The sequence below is a fragment of the Calypte anna genome, chromosome 2 (assembly GCF_003957555.1).
Source record: "Calypte anna isolate BGI_N300 chromosome 2, bCalAnn1_v1.p, whole genome shotgun sequence".
Classification (NCBI taxonomy): domain Eukaryota; kingdom Metazoa; phylum Chordata; class Aves; order Apodiformes; family Trochilidae; genus Calypte; species Calypte anna.
This window is the reverse complement of record NC_044245.1, coordinates 86,794,024-86,821,036: the sequence shown is the minus strand read 5'-3', so window position 1 is coordinate 86,821,036 and position 27,013 is coordinate 86,794,024. Positions and strand designations below refer to the sequence as shown.

The window sequence follows — 27,013 nt, the reverse complement described above, 5'->3', positions numbered from 1 at the left end:
TGTAGTTGACAAGAGGAGTCCTTACTCTTGAAGAGCTTCCATTCTACATCTCTCAGAGGGGTGGGTCAGGGAATGCAACTCCTGGTGCTTGTATTCCAATTTTTATGTTTCTGATCCTTAGGAACATACTGGGGTTTTTAAAAGAGAAATGAAGGAAGACAGAGGGGTCTTGCAGTAACAATCAGGCTTTCAAGTTTAAAGTCTGTCTGGAGAGAGACAGGAATTTGGTAGTGTGTGAAAAGGGTTAAAGCAACAGGGCTGGGATTCATCAGTACGTAGGATTCAGGACAGGATGTAGGAGGGACAAGATTAACATAACTGTAGTGAAATTGGTTGAAAATAAAGGAAACAGCACTGTTCATAGAGTGTTAGTGACTGACTGTAAGCATACAAACTGCATAAAACAGGTTGGTTGGATGGTACCACACTACAGGTAGTCATGTCTAAGAAAGGCTGTCTTATTTTTACTTACAGAAAGTTACAATTGGTATTTATTCTTTTGGATGAGAAAAGTTGCTGTTATCCCCCTGACATAAAAACACTTGTGGTGATGCAAAGCTTGGGTCCTTGCTTCTGCACATCCGTTTGATCAGATGGAAGAGTGCTACCAGAGGTATGAACACAGAAGGAAGGACAGCTAGCAGCACACAGATGGCCAATACCCAAGGTGGATAAACTTTCTCCTCTTTCATAGGGAAGCCCTCCTATAAAAGATAAAAAAGCAGAGAGATAAAGCAAAAGCAAAGAGATAAAAAAGCAAGCAAAAGAAATAATTGGTAGGGATATTCACATTTTGCTATGAAATCTATTTGCATGTTCTTATGCTGTTATAGTAAAGATAGCAAAAGTTTTACTCTTGCTCTACAATAGTATTCAGTAGTTATGTCTTCTTTATACCCTTCTTGTGGGTCTAAATATGGCCATTAATGTTTTACAATTTAAGATTTACAAGTGTGACACATTCCTAGGGATGCAGAGAGTGCCCCAAAATTATCAGACTTTTAGCCTTTCTTGATTAAGCTCTGATTATTCTTGTTAGTTCTCAAAGCTTACCTGGTTTCAGCAATTATTGAGCATGCTCTTCTCCAAGTAGGGAAGATTTATATGAGGGATTTCAAGGGTATTTATTTTGGGATGATAAGTTATTAATGGCCTTTCAAGGAGACAATGCTGCTTATGCAGTTTAAGACTAATCAATCTTCAAACCCCTACACAGGGTGGAGGGATTTAAGAAACTGCAACTGGCATCAAGACCATGACATGCAGATCAAATGTTCTCAGCATCAACATCTTTGGAGATGAATTAACCAACACTCTTCATGGTGTGGTGCCTCCCTCCCTGTCTGCCTGTGAAAAGTATGTATTTGTACATTCATCAGAGCCCAGTGATACTGGTAGAAACGTTTTCATCCCTGGCATCTGCCACTGAGCTTGAAAGCTTTGCTTGAGCAGTTTTGCCACCTATGAATCTCTGTAGTTACGGATTATCTGTGAGGCATTTCACTTGAGCAGTTCTCTCTGCATTACACACATCTGTAAGAAATACAGAGCATGGATTACAAGAAGAGGCTCTGTTAAAAGAGAAACATTTTAGTGTGTGTAACCTCTATGTGTACTGGAGCCTTCTCACTCTGGGTGTTGCATCACTTCAGGCTGCATTACACAGATAAGCATTACATAATTAAACAGTAAATAGCAATGACTTTAAAGGAGCTGGTAAGGGAGAAAAATGTAACGCTCTTGGTTTTATTAGAAGTTTTGAAAATAGTTGGAAACCTACATATTTGGGGTTCCAGGCTGCATAGGTTGTTGGCTTCTGTATCTGAAGAGCAACAAAGGCTGTGAAGACAACTAGCAGGAGCAGAGGGCTGACAAACCTCCATGTGATCTGCCAGTAGAGATTGAGTTTTCGTCCAGTCATCCATTCCACATCTTTACTGAACCTTTTAAGAGGAGGCATGTTTATCATGATGTCAGATCTAAGTGGTAACACTTTAACTCTTTCTTATTTTTCTGTAAGATTTAAACATGTGGTACAGCTCCCTGTCTTTTCTATTCCATACCCTTCTTTAATAATTCACTATAGACTTTATTTAAGTCAATAAAGTAGGTTTTCATTGTTCTCTACCAGAGATGATCAGTTTATATTGTCAGTTTACATTACATGAGCACCTTGTCTAAGATTTCTAAGCACAAATAAGTGATGAAAATAATATAGCAGTTTTAGAGAACTATTGAAACATTAAAAAGACAAAATTGCCAGGGGAACAAACGTAGCTTCCTAGGAAGAAGTTGGAATTACCCAGCACCAAGTGAATTAGATCACGTCAGAAACAAAAGTGCTGCCACCTGAGCCAGATTCTTCTGCAGTCAATGGTGGCAGTCAATTGTACATGGAACTGATCTTTTACACACACATCTTACAGTTTTGTACATCAAATGGGCAGTAAATACGTGGTTCTGGGCTTGGTAGTTATATGAAAACCTGTATCAAGTTGGAAAGGGTTTTGTGATCTGGAATGGGAATTATGATTTTTGTGTACATGTGTTCAAACACAAGCTTCATCTTCAATTCTGTTAATTTAACTGAAGAGTTTCTTAAAAACTAGAAAAAAATTCTGTGACTATGTTCATATTACGTAGGTAAAAAACATATACATGCTAACACAACAAAGAAAATACAGGTGCTGTGGAATCCAGAGTCTGGTGAAGCATGTGAAGCCACATTTTGCTGCTATTTCTGCATCGTGGAACACTGACTCTAGTGGTGTGGGCAGCAAGGACATGTGTGAAATTGTTTATGATGATACAGCCTGGGAGTTCTCCCCATTTCACATGAGTAATGCTTACCCATGGATCTTAACAGATCTAAAAAAAATAATGCAGGGATTTTAGCTATGATTTAGGAATATTTATTTTTTCGTTTTCTTATTTTTAAAATCATAGCCTGTTCTAAGACTTAGAGTGGAATGATATTTAAACATCACTGGCCAAACATGAGTTCATTACCTGTATAGTATACAAACTGATCCAGAAAAAATCAGGGCTTTCCTAATCCCAGTGCCAAAGTAAGAATTAGTCAGGTGAAGTGCCAACATGTAACTGAGTAAATTACAGAGAGGAAAAGATTAATTTATACTGGGAATGGAGGAAATTTCCAGACTTCAAGAGCACTGAGCAGGAAGACAGTTTTATTCTAAATCAAAGTGAGATAAAGTTTCTGATGTTTATCATTACAAAGGATGCAGGAAAGCTCTTAAGCTAAGGAGTGAATTTAATTAGTGTCTGTGAGCGCAGAGATTCTCAGCGTGCAGGCTGGGCTTTTTGACATGGAGGAGTTGATCACTACGAAGTTTGAGGGGAAAAATTAATGATGAACAAAAAATACGAGAGTGTACAAAACAAACAGGTAGTAACAGAAGAATATTTGAAAGATGGTGTCACTCCTCTTGGCCAAAGAATGACAAAAGTTACTGAATTTCTAGATTTAAACTTAGTATGCCCTCTTCCTTCTGTAAGTTCTACACAGAGATTATGCTTTCTGTGTTACTGACATAGGACACTTGAAGCAAAGAATGGTAATTACATTCACAGAACTAGTAAATGCTACAGAAATAAGTTAATATTGCAGACCTGTATGTTACATACATGGACTGAGAGGAAAATGCATTTTGCTTTTAGGAGAAAAAAAATCTGTGTCTTGCTAACGTACCTTTTAATTTTATAGACATACACTACCCCAACTACTTCAAAGAAAGCAATGAAGAGGAGAGGAAATGAGGTTGCAAAGCTGTCAAAAATGTCAATCCAGTAACTCCCCGAATCCAGTGTAAAACACAGAGCAACGAAGAAGCTAATTAGACATATTATACCTGAAGGAAAAAAAGGTATCTTTGTTACTAGAGTACTGAACTGCAGGAAAGTATAAATATATGGATATAAGTATATATAAGTATATTGATAAATCTATTTTTGTTCTAAAATATTTTTTCTCTAGTTCTAGTATTATTATTGTCTCTCTCTCTACAAAGCTGAAACAAGCTGTTTTTTAAATCAGGGGAGCTAATATTCCCAAACTCTGTTTTCCCCTGTGTGTTGGCCAAGAGACACCACTCTGTTGCAGGAGGAATGCATTTGTGTGACTCAGAGCATCCTTCTGATATTAGTACTTCTGGCAGACAGCCTGGAGTGTGCTATGCTATTGCCCTATGTTAATTTTTGACTGATGTGTAGTGAGTTTCAAGTGAACTCGCTTCCCTGCAGTCACAAGTTCAAGGCACAAGCAGCTGGCACCTGAGAAGTGTAAAGGCTCCCTGGATTTCTGTTCCCCATTTCCTCAGCAGGTCCAGAGCTACCAATGTGTATGTCCCTTATGGTTTAGGTTTCAATCACATCTCTGTACAGGCAAGATTTTAGGTAACTGAGAGAAAAAGTAAGAAGGAGGGCAAGTGTTGCTGGATGCATACATGGGCTGCAAATCAGTTTCTGTGTCCTTCCACTGTTACTAATTGCTTCTGACTCTGAAATGGCCTTTGGTTCAATGCTGTGTAAAACTGGCTCCAGACTTTCCCTCTTCCTCCCCCCAAAAAAGCTCACAATTGGAAAATCAATTTCAGAATTCTATAGGTACCTTATCAAAATGAAAATAAATTTGTTTCTACATAAAAAGTTGTAAAATGAGAGTGACATGATTTAGGTGTCACAGAAAGATTCTAGAAAGGCAACAGTAATGTTCCCTGTAAGAATTTAAAAGGCCACAATGCAGAAGTTAATCCATTGCTTCAAACTGCCAGATTTTTTTTCCAGACCATTTTTTCTAGACCAGTTTTACAATAAGATCTTTCAGACTCTCACCAAGTCTGGTTTTAGAGAAGCAGTCTGGGTTCAGTAACTGTCTCTGGTTGAAAAGATTGTGGTTTTGGTGAAAGAACAGGATCACACTCACTCATTCTTCCATTGCCAAGTGGTAATTTTCAGATTCTGGAGTGATCAAAGTAAATGTGAAATAATCTGTAGCAGCACAAATCTGAATGAAATGGGGGTGAGTGACCTATTTTACAGTTGTGCCAATGTGGTTATTTCATGGCCAGGTGATTATGGCAGACCAGCTGGTGTCACTATTTGCCTTGAGGTGACCTGTCTAGGTGTCAAAGGCTTTTAAATGAAGACAAGGCTCTAACAAGTTTGAAACAGCTCAGAGTGAACTTAACCCCAGGCACAGCAATTTAACAAGCTTTCTCAGACTGAAAAAGCTCTTGCAAGCTAAGGAAAAAACTGGCAAGGACAATATATAATACTATCATCTGACAGCATCTGCCATAACTGCTGCTTTACCTACCTGCTCCCTCACCCACCTGCTTAGCTTCTGCAAACACAATCCACTGCCCTTACTAACACTGGTAGGTAGCTGAGTTAATCCTACAAATTCTTAAACCCTCTGCAATATTTATTAAGCAGTTGGTAGTTGGGACATCTATAAAGAAACCACCTTCTTTGAACAAAGCAAAAGAAAGCAAATACCTTACCAGATAATAGCTCTTTGGGCATTGATTTAGATATAATCCGCAGCTCTATAAGAGGAGTGAAGACTCCCTCAATGTTTCCAAACATAGAAGAAAGGCCCAAGCAGAACAACATTATGAAAAACAGGATGGCCCAGGCCTGGGAGCCTGGCATTAGGGTGATGGCTTGAGTGAAAATGATGAAAGCCAAGCCAGTTCCTGATACACTCTGCAGAATACACAGAGAGATAAAAATACCCATTATAATGGCATAAAAGTAATTTATCACATATACAGAATTATAGCACTTATGTCCTTCTCTGGAGTCAAGGATGCTGCTCATCCTATGGGGCTCTGTGGCAGCCAGCAGTTGTGAAAATGGGGAGTGGGGAGTGTTCGTGGGGATTTTAATTTTAATTGGTCTATCAGAGATGTGTAGACAATCATGGAGCAGAATTTTAGCCTGCAGATCTGAGAGATGAAAATAGCAATTGAAATAGCAATTTTTTTGTTAATTCCATCTTAAAAATGCTGGGTTTAAAAAAAAATAATCTGATGTAATAGCTGTTGGAAATAAAAAGGTGTAAATAAGGATTTGATTGCCACGTAGCAGCAAGAGAGCTGGTGAACTGCTGATAACAAAAAAAACCCCAAAATTACCAGGGCAGAAAAGGCTAATAGGGAAAAACCTGATGTCAGCCAGATTTCTTTTTAATTCAGTCTTCCAAGGACAAGGATAGTTAAATCTAAGCATTGCAAACTGCTAATGTTGCCCTAGGTTGTAAGTGAAATACATCAAACTATAAGTCAGAAACAAGTGCCATCAGAAGAAGCTAGACAAATTGGAATTATGACTTCTCCATCAGGTGAGTACAATATCCTGTTTCACCATAGTTGTGATGCAGGCTGTCCTGCATTAGCATTCCCTGCATGTCCACACATTTGTCCTAAGGTTTGGGTATCTTCCAAGATCCTTCCTGTCTTATTCTTTCCTCCAACTATGGCCCTATTCTTTTCTCACTAGCTGGTAAGGACTTGTAACGAGGGAGTACAAATGGGTGAGAAGTAAATATGAGCTACAGGACTTGGTGGGATCACTGGAGCCAGTGGAATGAGCTGGGTGAGGGCAACAGAAGAAACATCTTTGTTTAGCTATAGGGGAAATCTTTTAGGTGGATTAAAAAGAAGGAAAGGGTGAAGATCATGATGAATTTCCACAGGGCTGAGGTGAGTTGAGGGGATAAAAAATTAAAATATTGGTGAGATCCTATGTAGAGAGGAGGAAAAATAGGAGTGGACAAGAGGGATTAGAAAGATGGGGAAAGGAAGATAAAAGAGAAGACAGTGATAACTTTCTGGTGGTCATATACGTATCCGAAGGCAAACAGTGAACATGTCAATGATTATTTTTTTTAATAAATATTTTCCTAAATATGGGTTTAGGGAACTCCCATTAAGCATCCTTTTTCTATATTCTTGAATATGTATACATTTTGTACTGATATGTATGTATATGTATATTGAATATGTATAATCAGGGTAGATTTGGGGGGACCATGTGCCCTTGTGTCCAGGAAGGCCACTGGCATCCAGGGGTGCATCAGGGAGACCATGGCAAACAGGTCAAGGGAGATTCTCCTCCCCCCAACTCTACCCCGATGAGGACTCATCTGGAATACTGCATCCAATTCTGGGCTCCCCATTTTATGGAGGACTAGGAGCTACTGGAGAGAGTCTGGTGCAGATTCACTAAGACAATTAGGGAACTGGAGCATCTACCATATGAGGAAAGGCTGAGGGAGCTGGGTATGTTCAGCTTTGAGGAGACTGAGGGGGGTGTCTCATCTCATCATTACAAATATCTAAAGGTTGGGTGTCAGGAGAATGGGAGGAGATTCTTTTTAGTGGTGTCCAGTGACAGGACAAGGAGCAGTGGTCACAAACTGAAACACAGGATGTTCAACCTAAACATAAGGAGGAACTTCTTTACTGTAAGAGTAACAGAGCACTGGGACAGGCTGCCCAGAGAGGTGATGGAGTTTCTGTCTCTGGAGACACTCAAATTGCCAGGACTCCATCCTGTGCAACCTACCCTAGGTGAACCTGCTCTGGCAGGGAAGTTGGACTAGATGTTCTCCAGAGGATCCTTCCACCCCTAAAATTCTGTCATCAGTTACAAGTAAAGTACAAGTACTTAAAAGAAAAAAGAATATACCAGACCTTCTACATTTTTTCTTTCAAGGATTACTTTGTTGAAGGCAATTATGGTACCTGATCAAGAAATTCTTGAAGGTCACAGCTTTTCAGTTTGAGTCCAGCAATTTTTTCTGGATAAGATGAATTTAGGAAATCAATCCAGAGTGTGTAGTTCTGTCGCATGATGCTTTCTTCTGGAAGATCAAATTCATTGATGATACTGATAATATTCCTGCCAGAGAAGCCAACACACAGTTTGTTCAAATGTTTGCAGATGATGTGTGTGAGAATACTGTGCCATATACTCAGATGTTAAGAGAAAGTGGTCTTTGCTTTCTCCGTTGGTGCTTAAAACATAAAGGAGAATATGAAATGAGGACTTAGATATGAAATACTGAGGAGAAAATATTCAGGCTATTTCATGTCTTCTCTCTCAGATGGAAATTTTGAATACTTTAGGCAGGGACAATCTCTAACGTATTTTTATTAGCTCTCCAGGCAATTTCGACCACGTGTGTTTAATAACTCAGTGAATCTGGTGGAATAGAAAAAGTGTTCTTTTTTTAAATAATTCTACTGCTAGTCTGAGATCAAGAGGTGATCCTCAATGCATTACTTGCACTGAATTGTTATATAACTTGTTTTACTTCTTACAAATGTTGCCCCTGATCATTCTTGTCTCAGTGCCCAAATACTTTCTGGTTTTATATTAGACTTTTCTATAAAGATGCATTTCCTTTTTAGTGAAAAGAAAATCCCTAAATGCATGTTTTTCAAGTAATGTAGTATCTACTTAGGTATTGGAACCAGAGAATAACACTTGGAAAGCCCAGTTTCTCACCTGTCCAAGCAGTCCCAGTATGCTGTGGTTGCTTTAAACCCCAAAACAGAAAAGACTGGGATGGAAGCGTACAGGGATGTCATACTGTTCACTAGTGCTACTGTCACAGCATCCTTTTCACAGTCGTTTCTAGAAATAGCAGGTGAATGACATGACTAAAAATGGCAATATTTTATCTGTGGTTCAGTTAGATCTGCAAATATTTAATTAAAAAAAAAAAAATTATTTCTTCCCCTTCATGTTAGAAAATCTATTTGGCCTTTTAAAAAGACAGCAGATGTTGAGATCCTTTAGAAAAATTAAAATCCTTTATAAATTTCCTTTGAGTTTTGAAAATTTTAGAAAATTGCACAAAATGCAACAAAAAAGAGTGGCATTTTATAAAGCTTGGAGTCTTACTTACTTTGGTGGATTGTAGCTTGCGAATGCAATAAGACCTCCAAAAGCCAAAGAGAGAGAGAAGAATATCTGAGTAGCAGCATCAAGCCACACACGGGGATTTTTCAAAGTGTTCAGCTGAAACAGTTGGAATAAATGCATGTATTAGTCTTAAATTTAAATTTCTCTTCTAGTTCTCACAGGTCATCTCTTATTTCAGTTCTGAAATTGTGAGCTCTGTTGCCATCTAAAAACAATGAAAATGGAAATTAGTTCAAAACATGTCAGTAAAGCAGGTGTATCTGAAAACGTAATTTCATCTGTTTAAATGCATGTAGTAATTATAAAATCTACTTCATTGTATGTTTCTTCTTTCTGATGATAAAAATGTGTTTCTAAATGAGAGGCATTATGCACACGGTAGGGACAGTACATTACATTTTTCCTTAGTTTATTTCTTTGTTTAATCCACATACCAAATACTTTACAGCTTTAAAATATCCTCTTCCTAAAACTATATGAAAAAAATACTAAGCCTTCATTGTTTTAAAACACAAAGCTTTCCAAATTCACTTAAAAGACTGAAAGACCAAGCTGGCAACAAGAGGATATTGATTAAAAAGAGCGCCTTATATTGAAAGTACTGTGAAAACAGCAATAAAAGAGAAGCATAAGAAAAATAAGGAAAAAGGGGAAATTCACAGAGTGATATTTGAAAGGGAGACATGATAGAAGAAGCTAAATTTAAAAGTCAATTATTGTTGGATTACAGAGAAAGGAATACAATTTAAAATAGTTGTATTAAGAATCTTACTGTTAAAATCAGTCAAAAAAAAAAAAAAAAGATTAAACATAAGGTTAATGTGCAAAATGTAAATGGGGTTGATAAAATTGGTTTCCTGCAGAAGCTAAGAGGTATGTTATATTCATACCCTACCAGCTGAGTTACTTTCTGATCTGTTATGCAATATGGGGAATAGAAACCAGGATTTACTGAGTGAATTAAAAAAAAAAAAAAGCTGGCTGAAAAGTAATATAAGGACTGTAATGTAAGGACTATGAGGATTTTGCTTTGTTTTACATCAGTTCGAGTCTGACCTGGATTGTAGTCATGCAGTCATGCACATGTAGTCATGCACACCTTGTGTCTGTGTGCCTGTGCTATTGATGCTGTTGTATGACTGGGAAGCTTTTTTAGAAATGATCCTATGAGGAGTATTTGTAGCAACGAGAGGTCAGAATGCCAAAAGACCCTTTAATAATATTGGGCATTTGGGTCTTCTCTGAAGCTGGTCTGAGCTTGAGGAGTGAGAATAATGGGTTCATCTCAGTGTGGGTGGATGCAGTAAATGCTGGTACTGCAGGTGCTTTCTGCACACCCATGCCAGTGCTTTGACCACAGCAGAAGTGGTGTGGTGTTCTGTAGGATACAGCACAGCAAAGCTTAAGCAAACCTTTCCAGAAGATTACTTTGGAGGGTTTGGTTATGATCAATGCCAGCCAGACCTTGTGTGGGTGCAGAACTAGATGAGTATTGCAGTGCAGAAGCTCAGCATTCTCATTGCTCTGTTGCCTTCACAGTTTAAGTGCTGCCAGGGCAATTGTCAGTGCTGATAGATGCGACTGTCAAAACCCTGGCTTTCTGACTGGGGACTTTGGCAAATGAGTCTGAAGATAGTTTAGTTTGGTGCTAGGTACAATGCATTTATTGATTCTAAAAGATATTAATCAGTCCCAAAATGTGGAGAAACAGCAGACAGCCAAGCATGCCATGGCAGTGCCATTATCTGGTCTTAAGCAAATAATTATGGATCTGTTATTTTATAATATTTTTGTTAATGTGCAATACAGAGTTCATAAGCATGTCTTGAGAAGAAAAAAATATGCTGAAGCTAGAAATAGATGAACACAACTACAATGTTAATGAATGACCATGGGAGTAATGAGGAAAGGAAGCATAATTACCTCCCTGGACAGTAACATATTTGGATACTTGAACACATGCAATACAGACAGAAATTTCCTTAAAGCAGAATTTAAAAATACTGGGATGCCTGTGATGTGTAATTTTGGTGCAAAAACAGTTCTTGCTTTTCTCATAAGTGAGTGGCCAACAAGTAATGCTGCATTTAGGCAGCATTTAATTAAGGTAATGCTTTTGTTCCCCTTAATATCAGAAACAATATGGACAGACCAGGTACCTTGCAAGGAGTTGTCAGTGTCCATCCACTGTACTATATCAGCTGTAAAACTATACTGCAAAGTAGAGGAAAACATTACAAATTGCCTCTGTGACAGAGGATCTCTGGTGCCTGTGATGCCTTTTTCTTGACCAATCTCACTGCTTGTTAAATAGCTACAGAGCTCTAAGTGAGCATCAGTTGCCCAACTGAGCTCCTGGAATTGTTCATTGCCAGAGAACTGCCAAATATTTAGTCTCTGAAGCTCTTGCAGATGTGAAAGAGTCTGGAGAAGGAGGCATTTCTGCTTCTGAGCTGATACAGATGCCCACAATAGCTGAACTTTGTAGGCACCATTGCTGATGCTTGATGAGATCCTTTTTCTGCTGATGCTGAATTTTTTTTCCTCCCAGGAACCTTCTCAAAAGTGTCTGTTCCAGCTTCTGTGTTGCTTCTCTTTGTACAGCTTCTGCTTTCCACTCAAGTGCCTGTGAGCATCTTCAGGATCCTTTTTGTTCTCCTGGAAGCTTCACTTTCCAGGTGGCCATGGATTTAGAGAGTCTGAGTAAATCATCAGCCTTCTCCATGTCTGAAAGCCAATGAAAAGAAGTGTTAGTGGTTCTGGAATGCAAGGTATGAAAGTGTGTCAGATGGCAAAAAGCCAACTATGTGTTTTTGTTTGAAAATAAAACCTCAGCCTGCCATATTTAAAACCCATATACATTCATTTACCACTTGTGGTATTTATTATTGAGAACTAAAATACAAACTTGGAAAGTGAATAAACTTAAAGGTAGCTTGGGGGGAAAAAAAGAAAAAAGCAACCCCCCCCCCCCAAAACAGCAAACTAAGTTCTGTTGGGTAATTATGGTGTTGAAACTGGGCAAGATGTGACTTTTAGCAGTAGGTATTACTGTCTTCTGCAGATTTTCAGAAACATCAGTGATGTATAAAGGCTACCAGAGAGTGAATGTGAATGTGACAGCAATTACAAGAAACTACAATTTCTGCTGCACTGAAAAGTTGGAAAACAGTTGGAAAAGATTGCTGCCAATGAATGAAGAAAGTCAAGGTTGATTTTATCTACTTATTTAGTTTATTGTTTTAAAAAGCAAGCCAAAACAGGCAGTAGGTGAACTAACTTTATTCTGCTTAAAACTTTATAAGCTTTCTGCAAAAGGACAGGAAAAGAAGAGAAAAACAGCACACACTTTAGAAATATGCTTTACATTTTTGTAAGCTAATGTGGTCTGGGTGGACCAGGTAAACTTTTGCCACCCCTCCCCAAACGACCAGTCCCCTGCACAACTCACTTTGGGACATCCCCTGTGTAGAAGTGTAATAAGAAAAAAACCATGTATTTACTGGCAGTGAAGTAAATGGCAATGGTGGGAGTAGTTCCTCTTTCTACAGGCTAACAGAAAAGGCAATAGTGGTACTGCAGCTGTGGGCTAAGGAGAAGAAGTAAGAAAGGAAATGTTGCAGTGTTATGCTTGCTGCCTGTTTGAAGTCCTTGAAGTATGAAAATCCTCCAAAGCAGCTGCTGTGTTAGTTTAACAAAGCCATCTCTCTGTCTTAACACTATAATTCCTATGCAATACAAACACCTAGCAAATGTGACTTACCAGGCTGTTGCATCAGCTTTTCCATGTTTGTAGATAACAATCTAATTTCATCAACAAAACCATCTTCAGGTGACTTCCAGGATTTCCCCAGGATCTCTGCTTCCTTGAAACAGCCAGTCATTAACTGCAGGTTGATTGCAGATGGATTTTCATTCTTCTTGCATCAGTCTATAAAACCATCCAGCTCTTCTTTATTGGTGGTCTGCTTTCCCTCAGCACTGCAATGCCTCCAGGCTTTGTGAATGCCCAGGGAGGTGGTGGAGTCACCATCCCTGGAGGTATTCAAAAAACAGGTAGATGTGGTGCTTCAGGAGATGATTTAGTGGTTAAGGTGGTGTAGGACTTATGGTTGGACTCGATGCTCTTGAGGTCCTTTCCAACCGTGATGATTCTATGAATACACATGAGTCTAGGTTTTGTATTAAAATCACTGTACAATGATCTTAAGTCCTAAAGATGCCTGAGCTCTTCCAGAGAAACTCGACAGCCAGGCTGAGACCAAGTGACAACAGACCAAGCCATATTCTGGGTGTGTTGTCTCATCTGCTCTCTTCATTAAGACATTGTACCAAGCATTTATATTTCTGTGACCTGAAAAAAATGCAGGTAAATACCAAGGTTGTCCTTTTTGCATTCTGATGGCATTCAGTTGGATGCCCATGCCATTAGGCTTGCAAGGGGACAGATTAAAAGAGAAGTCTCATCTTCTGAGCTTGATTTTGCTGTTGTCCCTTTCCAGGTTGGCATGTAATGTGTCTCTGGACTTCTTGGGTGATGCTTTTCCTCCTCTACCCTCACCACTTTGTGGAGCCTTTTAGCATTAAGGCAGAGTTGTGAGGAGCCTACAGTTGACAGCAACCACTTGATGGGACAATTTGACTTTGCATTTGGGAAGGCCACTAAAGATAGTATAAAGAAATCCTTCTGAAACTGAGGGATCTGCAGCTCTTGTCCCCTTGAGAAGAGTAAAAATAGAGATTTATTCACCAGCAGTTCTGTCTTTTTGGGACAGCTACATGGGAGGAAAAACTTGTATGGAGAAACAGGAGTAGGAGAAAATTACTTTTACCCTAGAAAAAAACCACAGCACTTCGCAGTGTAATTCCTCAGTCATTTCCTTGTGAAGTCTGAAAAGCTTAAAGTTGTGTACATTCTGTAGCATTGGCAGGGAAATCTCATCTTTATCATGTGTAGAAGAGATGATGCTGTTTGTTAAGTGCATCAGTTTCATTTACACATTCAAGGCTGGGGGACCCATAACATACCCAATTTGCCAATATTTTCTCATATGTTTAAATGAACTATTACTGATGTGTGTCAAAATAGTAAATCACTTAATTTCAGAAAAAAGAACTTAGCTGAGCTCTTGGGTAGATCAGGAGTTGCTGGAAAATGAAATGTGGAATCCAAGAGGGAGAAAAAGAAAAAAATAATATTTCTGCCTCCAACAGCAATACTTACATTAGGGGTGAAGAGGTAAGCCAGACCTTCAGTAGCTCCTGGTAGAGTGAGTCCATGAATAAGGAATATTGTTAGGACCAGGTAAGGGAATAGTGCTGTTACATAAATTGCCTACAGTAAGAAAGTAAGACGTAGGATTACTGACAATAACATTGATAAATCCTATTTAAGTTGTTGAAACATACAGTCCTGATTAAGAATAGATAAGACAGCTACAGGTGAACATTGCCACCTTTAAAAGAGGCAGAATGTTCTTTTGCAGACCACACTTGTGACAAAATTCCTCTTCAAAACTGTGCAAGAGGAGACTGGTAGGGCAGAAGTGTTGCCAAGGGAAAAGGGAGAGAAATGTCACTTTGAGGCAGTTGTACCACTGTTACTGCCTTGTTGGGCAAAGGACCACACTTCCATGGTGCTAGTCTGGCAAATGGGGAAGGCTTTCCATGGTGGGGAAACTTGATATCTGGAGAGCAAAATCCAAACTGTGGGATAATGCACTTCTCTATCCTTTCCATACCTTTCCTGTGGTTTCAATTCCTCGGATGGTGCAGAGGTAGATGATTACCCAGCAAGCTGCTAAACACAAAACGAGCCACCACTGTAATGTGCCACTCTCAGTGATGTCAGGTGTTATGTTCAAAGTTTTCCTGTACCAAAAATAATTTACTGAAGTACTTTTGGAACATTCTTCGTTGAGCCCTGGAAAAAAATATGGCAAGCATAAGTATAAACTTGAAAATAGGTAGTATTTTTCCATTCACCATATAGTTAGGAAGCAAGGATTTATAATGCTAACAGAATGGTCACTTGTGAGCTGCCAAATCAAATATAGAGATGGACTGAGCTGTCCTTTCTGTACTGTCTGTAATGTGCAACAAGACAAACTCTCATGGCAGGCTGAGGATGCAAGACTTGCATGAGACCTCCACTAGAACATCACCAGCATTTCTACAGGTGATAACATTCTGAATAGAAAAAGTGTCATACTTGGTGTAAGGTAAAATCTAAACTCTTAATTGCAGTGGAGACTATGGAATTTCTTAGCTGCATGTCTACAAGTTGGTAGAGCTGTAACAAGGTTTGGGCACTCAAAGATACATCTAAGCCCAGGATCTCCTGGCTGTGTCATGGCCCTGTATTGAGGCAAGATCCAGGCATCAGCCTCTTTGATTCATGTTTCCAGGATTTCTGTGAACAGGACCCTCAGTACCTGGGATAGTAGGTACTCCCCATCCAGGCTCTGTGCCCAGAGAAGGGGAAATTGGGAACACAACATAAGCCATCACATCTTTGTCTACATTCCACTTAAATGCCTAGAGAGGATGTTTACAGAGGATCTTCAGAAAACCCACTGACCTGCTTGGTTTTAGCTGGAAACCCCTGTGCATTTCTGGGAGCCAGAGTTACACAGCCTGGAGCCAACAGAGGCAGCACTGATGGTGATCCCCGCATCCAGGAGTCCAGCACACACCAAGGCTGAGGGACCTCTTTCTCCTTTCCCTGCCTGGTGGGACCCTAATGTGTCTCTCCATCCCAGAGAGCACGTTAATTTTCTTCTGGTGCATTATTTTCATGCCGCCCAGCTCAAGTTTACTATAACTTTTTTTCCCCTCCTTCCCCCATTTCAAGTTCTGTCAGCTTTGGCTATCAGCTCCTGCTCAGATTCCCTGATGCACTGGGCAGAGCAGGTTAAGCTGCTCTCCTGCCATGGAAGGCTGATAACCCGGGCTGAAGAAAGGACTGCTCATTCTGCTTACAGGGAAGGCTAAGTCAGTCATTCTGCCATGACTCTGCAGAGGGACAGAGCGTGTCTGTGGGAGGAAAATGACTGAGTGCTGCATTTCAGCAACATCCTGATGCTGCAGTAACTGAGAGTAAGCTGTAGGTGGCTGAATGAGGTGAGTGGCTACAGTAAACCTCCCTTATTCTCCTGTTTAAACTCTACAGCTGGGCATGATGTTACATTTTAGGGAGATAATCCTGAAGGTTCAAGAAAAAACTCCTTCCTCCATTTTGAATCTTTTGTGAGAAATGTCATCCTGCTTAATCAAGCTCTCAAAATGGCCCAGTTCTCTTGTGACCTATCAGTTCTGAAACAGAGACCATTCACAACAAAACTCTGAAAACCAAACGAATTGGCAGTGAGGCAATGAGGCCACTAAACAGAGCTTGGGGAACCTTTGAGTTCCTTGACCTGTGGCTTCAGTGGGGAAGCACACTGTGTTCCTCCTGGGTGACCAGTTCATCTTGGTGAATGGAATTTGGTTCACTTTTTGCCCTGATAAATTCCTTTTCTTTTAGGGAGTCTCTTGATATGCAGGAGGTGTTAATTCTAGTGTTTTCTAAACACTTATTAATTTCCCATTTTGAAATCAAGAAAAAAGGGTCATGGACTTTCTGGCCATTCTTGTTCCTGCAAGGATGATGAATTTAGGTAGTTATCATCACTTTTGTAGCTTTTTGACAGAAAACAAACCAGGTTTTCTGCTTAGCTCAGGGCCAAATCAAGTGTGTGGCTTCTCTTTTCAGGGGCTTCTTGTTTAGCTTCTCTAGAGAGTTGTCAGATAGTTTCATCAGTCTGTAGGTAGAGACTGAAATTCTCTGCTCTGGCAACTCGGCTGATCTTTCTCAGCACATCCTGGCAAATGAGCTGAAAGGTTTCTCTAACAGCTTATTATGAGTCATAACCAATGCATCACCACCTAGGGAAAACTCAAAAGTCTCATTTCAATCGGTTGCTGAAAGATGTAGTCATAAATCTGCTTCTTAATTACACTCACAATCCCATGTCTTGATATGTAGTTCATGATAACAGAAGTGTGTCTTAGTAACAGATTATTTCTCTGTAGTCAGAAAGCAGGGGACACTCTCAGACTAGTATTTGTATCATAGCACAAGCAAAAAAACCCCCCAAATTTCCCTCTACCCTTTGCCAGCCCCCAGACTGATGTTTGTGATCCTCCTTTTGCTAGCAGTGACCCTCAAAGTGGTAGTTACCTGTTCTGTTTTCATTTAGAGGACAAACACTCCAAGGAAGAGGTTCTTGAAAGGAGTTTAGCAAATACCACATTACCCAGGTTAAAACCGTGTTGTAGTACAAGCTCACCAGAACCGACACCATCCATGTACCAACTCCTGCAGAAAGCACAAGATCTCAAGTTAAAAATCTTTGGCAAAAATTATCAGTCACAGTGCTTGCTCTCAGAAGCTTGTGTTCCCTAATTTTTCAAGATTTTCTGTTTCTTTCCAGAGATTTTTGCCATGAAAGGTGGTTATTTGTGCTCTGAGGAGCCAGGCACTGATGCACTGTTATCCAGCTCACCAGCCCTGCCAAGAAGGAAGGTACTTGTGTAGAAGATTAAGGTTGAAATCTTTGCTCTAGTTTTTTCTCCTTGTTCTCTACATGGGGATTTGAATAGCAGAGACTTATTTGGAATTTGAATTGGATTTTGAAAAATTGAATTGAATTGGAATTTGAAAAGAGACAGAAGCTTCACTGCATGAGGGCACTCTTTTGTCCTAAATCGTGCACACATGCCCTAAACTGGTGAATATTTTGACTCCTCCTGTAAGGATGGAAGAATAGCAATACCAGGGTTTCCGTGTGCTTGCATTTCTACAAAGGGAGGATGAACATGTCTAATTGTAGGTGATTTTAGCTGGAAGTACCACCTGGTTGCTTGATGTTTCTTACTGGGTGCCCTCAGGCCCTTCAGATAGCTCCTCTTACCCACCTCTTCTCTCCCCCCAACAGGGATGTTTTTCCAGTGTCTATTAAATACTTCTTTTTTTAATTTCTGACTCAGGGCTGCACACTGTTCTGATGCACACTGCTGTGTGGACTGTGCCTTGTGCCCAGTCATGTCGATTATCTACAGTAGCCTGGCTGTGCCCATGTCTCTCTCCCAAAGGGAAACTATCCCAGGTGCTTTAGAATTTTTAGGAGGTGTGAAACTCCCATTCCTAATTTCATATCTTTCAGTCCCCCCTCCAGTCTCTCCCTGGAAGGAGCAAACTGGCTCCTGGGAGTGTTGTGAGGGAGGATTGGGAGGCAGCTCTTGGGTAATCCCCAAAATAGGGTGGTGGTGGCTAGCAGAGCTCATGATCATCGTGCCTCCTGCAGCCAAGGTTATGAGGCTTGCACTGAAGATTCCCAAGTGCTTGGGGTAGCACCTGGTGGGAGCGATGATGGGCATCAGGCACAGGTCTGTAGGAAGTGAGTGCTGGATGGGAGCTCAGCTGTGGTTCTAGGAGCTGGGAGCCCATGAGACTTACCAACTCCTCCAAGGTAAGGAGAGATGGTGCTCCAGGCACCAATGCTGCCTTTCCTCAGATACTGTCCTAGAGCCAATTCAAGATGCAGCAGTGGGATTCCTTCAAAGATAAGGGCGATCAGATATGGGATCAGGAACGCACCTGAAAGCACAATTAAGTGCAGTTGAGCCACGTGGTTATCTGCATCTTATTGACATTACTGTTTTGGAATTTGTCAGCTTTGTGACCCTAACAAAGTCCTTGTGGGATGTGTTGAGAGAAGGAGCATTGCTGGGGATACCTGCCAAGTAGAACATGATACTGGTGATTTTGTTGTCAAAGATGTAGGAGAAAAGACTGGGATGCTTCGTGCTGCAGGATGCTGCTTCTTAGGCACTGCTAGAGCCCATTATAAACAACCTCACCATTTCCTCTGTTTCCCTTTCTTTTAAGAATCTTTTCTCCTGCTCATAAAGCACAAGGGTTTGTCTCTCACTTACACCATCCCTTTCCTTGTCAGTGCAGGGGCCTCATTTCCCTTCCTAAAGCTCTCAGGAGTGTGCTTCTCCGTCCTCGCCTGGTACAGGAGGGTGTCACACTGGAGACCCCAAAAAGACCAGGTTACTTTACATCATGAGGTTCTGCCCAAGCCTCTGGCTATTGAAAAACTGAAGCAAGACTGAAGTTGTTCTGTGAGACATGGGAGCAATGAAGCCAGTTTTTTTTTTTCTTCCTGATTTGTATCTTCTACATTTTCTCTGGTTTTCTCTCAGCAGTTCCCCTGGGCCAGTGGCAGCAGGTGCTGCTGGGTGCCTGCAGGGAGGTGGCAATCCTGGCAGCAGCCTGACTGGTTCCTGCAGAATGCTGTGTGAAACATCATCTCCCCCACATTCCCTCAGAAAGGAAAAAAATTTTGGGTCACCTTCCTTTACACAGATACTGATTTTCATGAGACCAGGAGAAGTTTCATCAATGTGTTTAAAGTACCTGTGTAAATGTCCACTTAAATTACTGATTGAAGTTTATTGCCATGAGCAGCAAACCCTGTGACCACAGTGCCTGTTTTCTCTGGGGAAACAAAGACAGAAGTCCTGCCTCAGCTCTCTCCCAGTCCTCCTTCCAACTCATAGAATCATAGAATCATAGAATCGACTGGGTTGGAAGGGACCTCAGAGATCATCAAGTCCAACCCTTGATCCACTACCGCTGCAGTTACCAGACCATGGCACTGAGTGCCACATCCAGTCTCTTTTTAAATATCTCCAGGGACGGAGAATCCACTACTTCCCTGGGCAGCCCATTCCAATGTCTGATCACCCTCTCAGTAAAGAAATTCTTTCTAATATCCAACCTAAACCTCCCCTGGCACAACTTGAGACCATGCCCTCTTGTCTTGCTGAGAGTTGCCACTGATGACACACATGATGTCACTGTCTGAGTGTCCTCGTCCTCATCTCTTTGTCAACAATTCTGTGCCTTGCTATACCACTTCACCTCTGCCTTCATATCACATATCTGAGTCTACCTCACTGCTCTTCCAGCTCTGGGGACTTTCTCTCCTTCCAGGCTATCAGTGAGAGAAGCCTCATCATCATTATCACTGTCACCATCACGACTTGAGAGCTCGAAGCAGAGCATCTCAGCTCACTGTTGCATCTTTGGCCCTTTGAGGGAGGTGGAGGATTCCCAGTCTTTTCCTGGAATGAAACGTGTTTTGCAATAACTGATTATTTAGAAAGGTTGGGCAGATAAATTTATTTACTTGGGCTAGGTACTGCAATAACTTTGCTACCTATTGCTAGGTGCTGCAGTAATTACATACGACATCCAGAGGAGGTGTGTTGTTTAATGGTTTAGCCCTTTATCAAGAATACATAAGAATAAAAGTCAGCAAAGCTGTCGTCAGTGAAAAACTATTCTTAATTTACCAAATGTGGGAATAAATGTCTCTCCTTATGATCTGATTTCTTAAAACATTTTTAACAGCTAACAAACAGATTTGAAAAAGGAGTTTTGATTTGAAAAAGGAGTCTTAATTTGAAAAAGGAGTCTTACAGTTGATTCCCAGGATTTTATATCCTCAGTTTGGATCCTCATTACCCCTTCTCAGTAGTGGAGTTGCTTGGAGGAAGCTTTAAAGTGGCTCTATACAAGTGGCTCCAATCTTCCCCAGGAGAGATACTTACAGAGGGAGTTAAGGACCACAATAGCTTCTTCATCTGTAAATGTTTTACCATCTGATGAAATCTCACCTGGAGCTGCCTGCTGGAGCTGCCATGTCCTAGAATCATCACAGAGTCACAGACTGGCTGGGGTTGGAAGGGGCCATGGGCAGGGACACCCCCCACCAGACCAGGTTGCTCAAAGCCCCATCCAGCCTGGCCTTGAACACTTCCAGAGAGGGGGCATCCACAGCTTCCCTGGGCAACCTGTGCCAGTGTCTCACCCCTCTAGGAATTTGCAGGTAAGGAATTCCAGTAATTCCCTGTAAGGAATTTGCAGGTCTTTTCTGCAACAACTCAGTAGCCTCTCACTATGTTCAATCCTGTGCTCTCTTTCAAACCTGCTGCCATATCCCCTTCCACAGCACACCTGAGAGCGCCCGCCCAGCCCTCTTGACAGCCTGGTGCCTCAGAAAGAGAAAAACATTCATACAAGTGACAGGAGCAGAGCCCTGTGGATAACTCCACTTGTTGGCCCAGCTACCTGGCCACACATCAGCCCCATGCAATAGCTCTTCCACTGCATCCACTCCTGAGGATGCTGAACCCTTGCTAGCAAAGCACTCTGTAAAGGAGCAACCTATCTCCTGTATCATATCTCTCTGGAAATAACTGTGTAATAATTAGTGCAAACTGCCCTCTGTTATCTCTCTCCCCTTCTCTGTTTGCTAGTTGAACCACTGAGAGCAGAGCATGTTTAGATACTCTGCTGATACTTAGTGGTTTACTTAGTGCTGGTGTGTAGTATCTCCAGTCATCTTTGCAGCATGGCAAAAAACTATGCCTGTTTTGGATAGAAAATACTGGTTTTCCAGAACAATATAAAAAGTTTGCTATCTGGAGCTATGAAAATATATGGGTTAAGAAGAAATAGTTAATAGAGCTAATCTTTCTCAATCCTAATTCAAGTAAATGGTTTGTATTGAAAAACTGTCTTCAGTTATTCATTCCTTTGTTTTAGAGTATTTTTTTAGGCAAAAAGTAAGTAGTCAGGAAAAGCACAGGCAGGCTATCCAAGCACTGGAAGCTTACTCTTTTCCACAATAAAATCCCCCACCCATAGAAGAAAAAGTATACTGGAAAGGTATCCAATACCTAATTGCTAGTAGGAAATCTCTAGCACTAGGCCTTGTGATCTAAAGACACACTACCATTTGAAAGGCCAGAACATGAATCAATAGCCTTCTAATCAGGGATTTAGGAATGGCAAAAAATAATTGTAATGGAGACTGAAATGACCTGGAAAGTGATTCCAAAGGAAACGCATCAATAGAGTCTGAAAAATTCAGAAACCACATCTCAGTATGGTACCATGCATAAAGCTTGCAGAGATCCACCTCACTGCTTCTGTTGGCATGTAGGAGAAAGGTTGATGAGTGCTTTTTTCCCTAAAAACTGAGAACTTAATGGCAAGATACCTATTATGATTTATGCCTTACCTACAAGAAATCATAATAGATGGTAACTACTTGTTCAGAGACAGAAAAAAACCTATTAGCTGTAAAAAAGGGATTATCAGACCTTTTCCCAGTTCTCCACTGGAGTCCAGCTAAGCACTGTAGTGGTTAACACAGCAACTAATAATATCAAGACACCAGATAGGGAAAAAAGCAGCAACTTAATCATATTCACCCTCTTTCTGGCAAACAGCACTTCATTATCTTTTTTATGTCTTCTGCACTGTGTTAATACAGAAGAAAAATATGAGTTTATAGTAATAAACATCATATTTGTTCATCATATTTATGGTGGCACTGATTTTGACTTACAGGCCATGTTGCATGTCTTACAGACTCTAAAACTTTGCAGGGTTGAGTTTCCCAAGTAAATGGAAGCAATGAAGCTGTGTACAGAAAGCCAAGGAGGAAACAGCAGCGGTTTCAAGGTAAGATGGGTTATGCTTATAGGAAACCTTATAAAATAACCTTGATCTTTCCTGTGAAACACTCATGACTGAAGAATGCGTGTGAGCAGCACCCACCATGCAAGTTTGCACCAACCCAAGTTGAAAAGGGCAGCCAAATACAAGTTATGAGAAGATCAACCCTGAATGACATAGCTTTTCACTGAGACCTTGAGCAGGACATGGTAAGAGTGCAGAAAAATCAAATTTGTTACTTGTTGTAAAATAATTAATTTTGCCATCAGAGTGTGAAGTGTTCTGCTCTTCCCCCAACATACTTTTGTTTGCTTGTTTGTTTGTTCGTTTTTTGTTTTTTAACTGTGTCTTCCAGACCTACTTGTTGTTCTTTTCAGGTTCTATTTTCCTTCTGAGGACACAGTAAGCCGGGCAACTGCATTTTCTAGTGAGCTGTGGTTCAGATTCTAGCAAAAGGTCAGGTAGGTGCAAGTTATGAAAGTCTGTAAATCATTGCCCCAGAAGTAAACAGTTTTCCCTTTTTAGCAGGACTTTGCTGTTTGTGTGCATTTATTTTCCTAGAAAGAAAGTGTATTTTATATTCAAGATATTTTTCAGCAATCCTGTAGGCTCAGACACTGTGCACGTGTATGTATCTTTTACTACAGCAAGTTCCAGCTAGGACTATGTTGTTGGTTTGCTTTTCGGTTTTTTTAAAGTATACTCAGACCACTGTATGTGTACTTATATAGCTACCTAGCCTTTTTGAGTCTCAGTTTTAAGTGACAAACTATATATTGGTCCATTTGCAGCCTTCTTTTCAAGCCTAGTTGCCTGGGAACCTTTGCATTCGTCACCACTTACTGTGGCAAACAACCTTCATATCCATTAGTCATGAAAAGTAAATAACTAACTTAACTCAGGCAATAAATCCAAATAATCAGTAACAACAGTGGGAAATAAATGTCAGCAAAACTGATATTACATTAGATCTGAGTTACTGAGTAACACTAATGTGCGATGAATAAGGTCCAGAGGTCCGATGAGAACAGCTGACGTGAGGCAAACATATAAGCACTTATGTTGATCCCCTGTTTTCTAAAAGATCTAGAAACGAGGAACAGTGCATTGCCTAACTCTTGAACACTTGGATGTCATCTGTACCAGCTGTGGAACTCTGGTCTGTACCCCAGAAGCTGTTAATCCTTGGAATTTTGTGCCATTTCCATACCTGGTTTTGCTGCACTTGTGGCTGTGGCTGCAGGCACAGAGCCACAGCACCTCTCAGGGCTCCTGGTTAACCATGATGCTGCTGCTCTGTCCTGTGCTCACATCTCCACATGCACACAGGCAGGATTTATGCTCCAGTACCCCTGAAAAATCTACTGTGCTTTGGCATCTGAGTTATTTGCTTTCAAAAATACAACCCCAAATCCCATCACTGCCCTAAATTTGAAGAAAAAATGTGCAGCTACATAATACATTGATGTAAACGGAATGGTTCTTCTTGGTGGTCTTCATGACTCAGTCAGACTCTTCCAATGCCAGCATTCTGAGATAAGTTATTCACAAATCCCACAGAACTTTAATACAGAGTCCATCCTACTGTTGTGCTCTCAGAGCCCTTTATTAAATTCCAGTGGCACATCCATTCATTGATGTTTATTCACCACTGTCTTGTGCTGCTCTTTGTAGTGATGCAATATGCTGTTACTGAGTCTGCTAGATATTTCATGCCCATTTTTCACTGGCAAAACTATTACTCACAGAGCAAGGGGATGATTCAATCTTTGTTCTGGCAGCATTTTCCTATCTGTATGATCTCTAGACCCTGTCATTTCTTTGTCCGTAGCAGCTCCTGTGGGACATGTCAGTGCTCAGGAGCTGGATAGACAAGCAAAAAGACTTTCTGAGCATTGTGCAGTCCTTAAGGGAGTCACCATGGGTCTTCTTGCTCTGAGACTCATGATTCTCCTGGCGTGGTAATGGTCTGTAGGGTAGGGATGCAAAGTACCCTGAGGAGATGGATGGAGGGGAAAGATCAAACCTGAGTAGAGAGAGAGCATAGCTGATCTTCTGAAGCTCTGAAGAGACAGTAAAACATCTGGGCACAGCTAATCCCCTGCCTTCAGCACTGAGAAGTGACCATTGGTGCTTCCTGGGAAGCTGTGAAAACCTTTTTGCCATGAGGGGAAGAATATTTCGTCTTAATCTGCAATAGAGATTTGCACAAAACTCTGGGGCGAAAAGTTCATGCAGCCTCGTGCAGAAGCAACCCTGTAATGAGATGTGCAGAGGAGCTTGTCTTGCTAGGGTCCTGTCTGTGAGTTTCAAGCCTTTCAGAGAGAGCTTTGTGTTAGTTGCTCATTATATTTCAGACACATTACATTGTTTTAGTTTCTTTGTATTTTCTGTGAATACTGAATGCTTGTTCCCTTGCTCCATGACAGAAAGGCCACCTGAGGGTATTTGTCTGCCCTACAGCAACTGCTCCAGAAGAACACCTTCCTTGCAGGCCACATGCCATATCTGCTATGGAGATGTTTCTCTCAAGGTGTTTCTAATTTCTCATTAACACGTGTCATTTACTGAAGTTAAAGGCTTTTTCTAGCCATTCCCATGGGCAAATGTAAACAGTGTGCTTCCACCTGTGGCTTGCTAACCACCCAGTTATGGCACTCCTCTGAGAGAGTTTCACTGGGTTTGATATCTGGTAAATAAATAATGGAAAATCTAAAGTCCTCTATGAGGAATCTAATTTACTATGTCCTCTGCTATTTGAATTTGTGTAACCATAGCTTCTAGCTGTTACATGTTTGACATCAGAGAGCATCTTGCCACCAAAATAATTTCTATTTCCTCTTTTATAGCCTTTGATAAATGTACTCTTTTATTTTCAATTTCATGAACTAAAGGGATCAAATCTGTAAGTTGTTCCTTATCCCGTACATACTTCCACACCTTGAATAATTGTTCAGGCTTTTTTGAATCTTGTCTAATTTTTCAACTTGATTTTGAAAGTTTGACTTTCTGAAGAAGTCAGAAGTTCAGAAGTCATTTTAGTATCAGTAGCAATTTCTCTTATCTGCCTCCTAGTGCTTTGCTTAGATATGCCAACATTCTTTTTGTTGATACACCCTGCTATATCTCATTCATTCAGCTACTCACCAAAGTCCCAAAGTGTCTGCTTCTTTCTAAAACTTTCCTTATTATTAAAGGCAGCATCCATTCTTGCTTCCTTGTTGATTCCAATATATGTAGTTTATCAAGTAATACAGATACTTTGGTTGTATGAGCTTGGATTTAATACTTCTTTTCTGTCACTTGACTGGTTTGAATTTATGTTTCTCCAGTTAATTGAAGAATAATTAATAATAATGGGCTGAAACAATTTGCTGTCTCACTTTGCTTTAGACAGCTTGCCATGGCAGATCTCAAAAGATACTGTGAATGATGAGTTATCAAGTAGTCTTTTCTGATCCATTTATATTTACTAAATTGGCTGCTTCTAATGCAATTGTGTTCCATGGGGATTTTACCTGGACATTTTAAACAGCTTCACAGACATTCAATAGTGCAATTTAGTTTTGTGTAGGGGCAGTTCCAGATGATGAGGTAGCTCCTAAGATCACCAGAGGAGTGAGGGGAAAATCTTGCTCACCTTCCCAAGGGAAGGTGCAGCGACCCTTTGTCTGGAGGACCTGTTCACTCAGAGCTCCCCAGGACTTCTCGCTTCTCCTGAAGGGTAACAAGCTGCAGGTTCAGTTTCCTTCTCCCACTGGGACTGTAGCAGCAATTTAAGAACTTTAACATTGGTTTTGATGAGAGTTAGCATCAGTCAGGTCTTCCTAAGCAAGTGCATAGTTTAAAATGAAATCTAAATGAAAATGCATCTTGTAGAGGAAAAGCTCATCTAGCTGGCGCCAAACTTTTATGACTATTAGATGGTTCAAACAAGTTAGTTCAACAAAAAGAGATGTACATATAAAACTCCCATTCCCATCCTAATCTAGTAGACTTATATTAGAATTGTAGCTCAACATTTTGGCAAAGTGACATTTCAATCTTACCGCCTCCGTGTATCTGACACAAATACGGAAATCGCCACACGTTCCCCAGACCGACGGCGAATCCGATACAGCTTAAAATGTACTGGAATTTATTGTCCCACTGGGGTCTGACATCTTCTTTAGGGATTTCAGGTGGCACTGATAAATGTCTTGGCATTTTAATGCAGTATTCTTGGCTCTTTAGCGCCTTTCCCTATAAATGAGAAGATACTTCCAATCCTCTCCCTCCTACAGATATTATGCTGGGTGACTGAAGGATTCTGGCAGGAGAGGTGGAGCTTTCTTTTTACCTGGTGCACAGGAACATGTCATTGCCAAAGCTGCAGTTTAAAGACAAAACCAGGAATAATTATTATATAGACAAGGTTACTACTCTTGACTGTTTTTGCAGTTCCTTCTATAGTAAGAGAACTTGGGAATATGTTGT

General features: G+C 40.6%; 1 protein-coding gene across 1 annotated transcript; it reads right to left on the bottom strand.

Annotated features, from left to right (window-relative positions):
- Positions 1-491: 491 nt before the first annotated feature.
- Positions 492-26,743, bottom strand: LOC103526266 (sodium-dependent neutral amino acid transporter B(0)AT3). Its single transcript, XM_008491302.1, has 12 exons — positions 26,587-26,743; positions 18,458-18,598; positions 17,180-17,317; positions 14,700-14,881; positions 14,183-14,293; positions 8,942-9,054; positions 8,539-8,667; positions 7,773-7,929; positions 5,526-5,730; positions 3,713-3,872; positions 1,781-1,943; positions 492-704 (listed from the first exon to the last, which is right to left on the bottom strand). Exons 1-12 carry the CDS (start codon positions 26,741-26,743, stop codon positions 492-494), a joined length of 1,869 nt encoding a protein of 622 aa, XP_008489524.1.
- Positions 26,744-27,013: the final 270 nt, after the last annotated feature.

Coding starts and splice junctions, on each gene's coding strand:
- LOC103526266 (XM_008491302.1), bottom strand. CDS start 26,743: ATGCCAAGACATTTATCAGTGCCACCTGAAATCCCTAAAGAAGATGTC. Junction 17,318..18,457: donor TCCTTACCTTGGAGGAGTTG/GTAAGTCTCATG, acceptor TGCTTTCTGCAG/GAGTTGGTACATGGATGGTG. Junction 14,294..14,699: donor GAATTGAAACCACAGGAAAG/GTATGGAAAGGA, acceptor TTCTTACTGTAG/GCAATTTATGTAACAGCACT.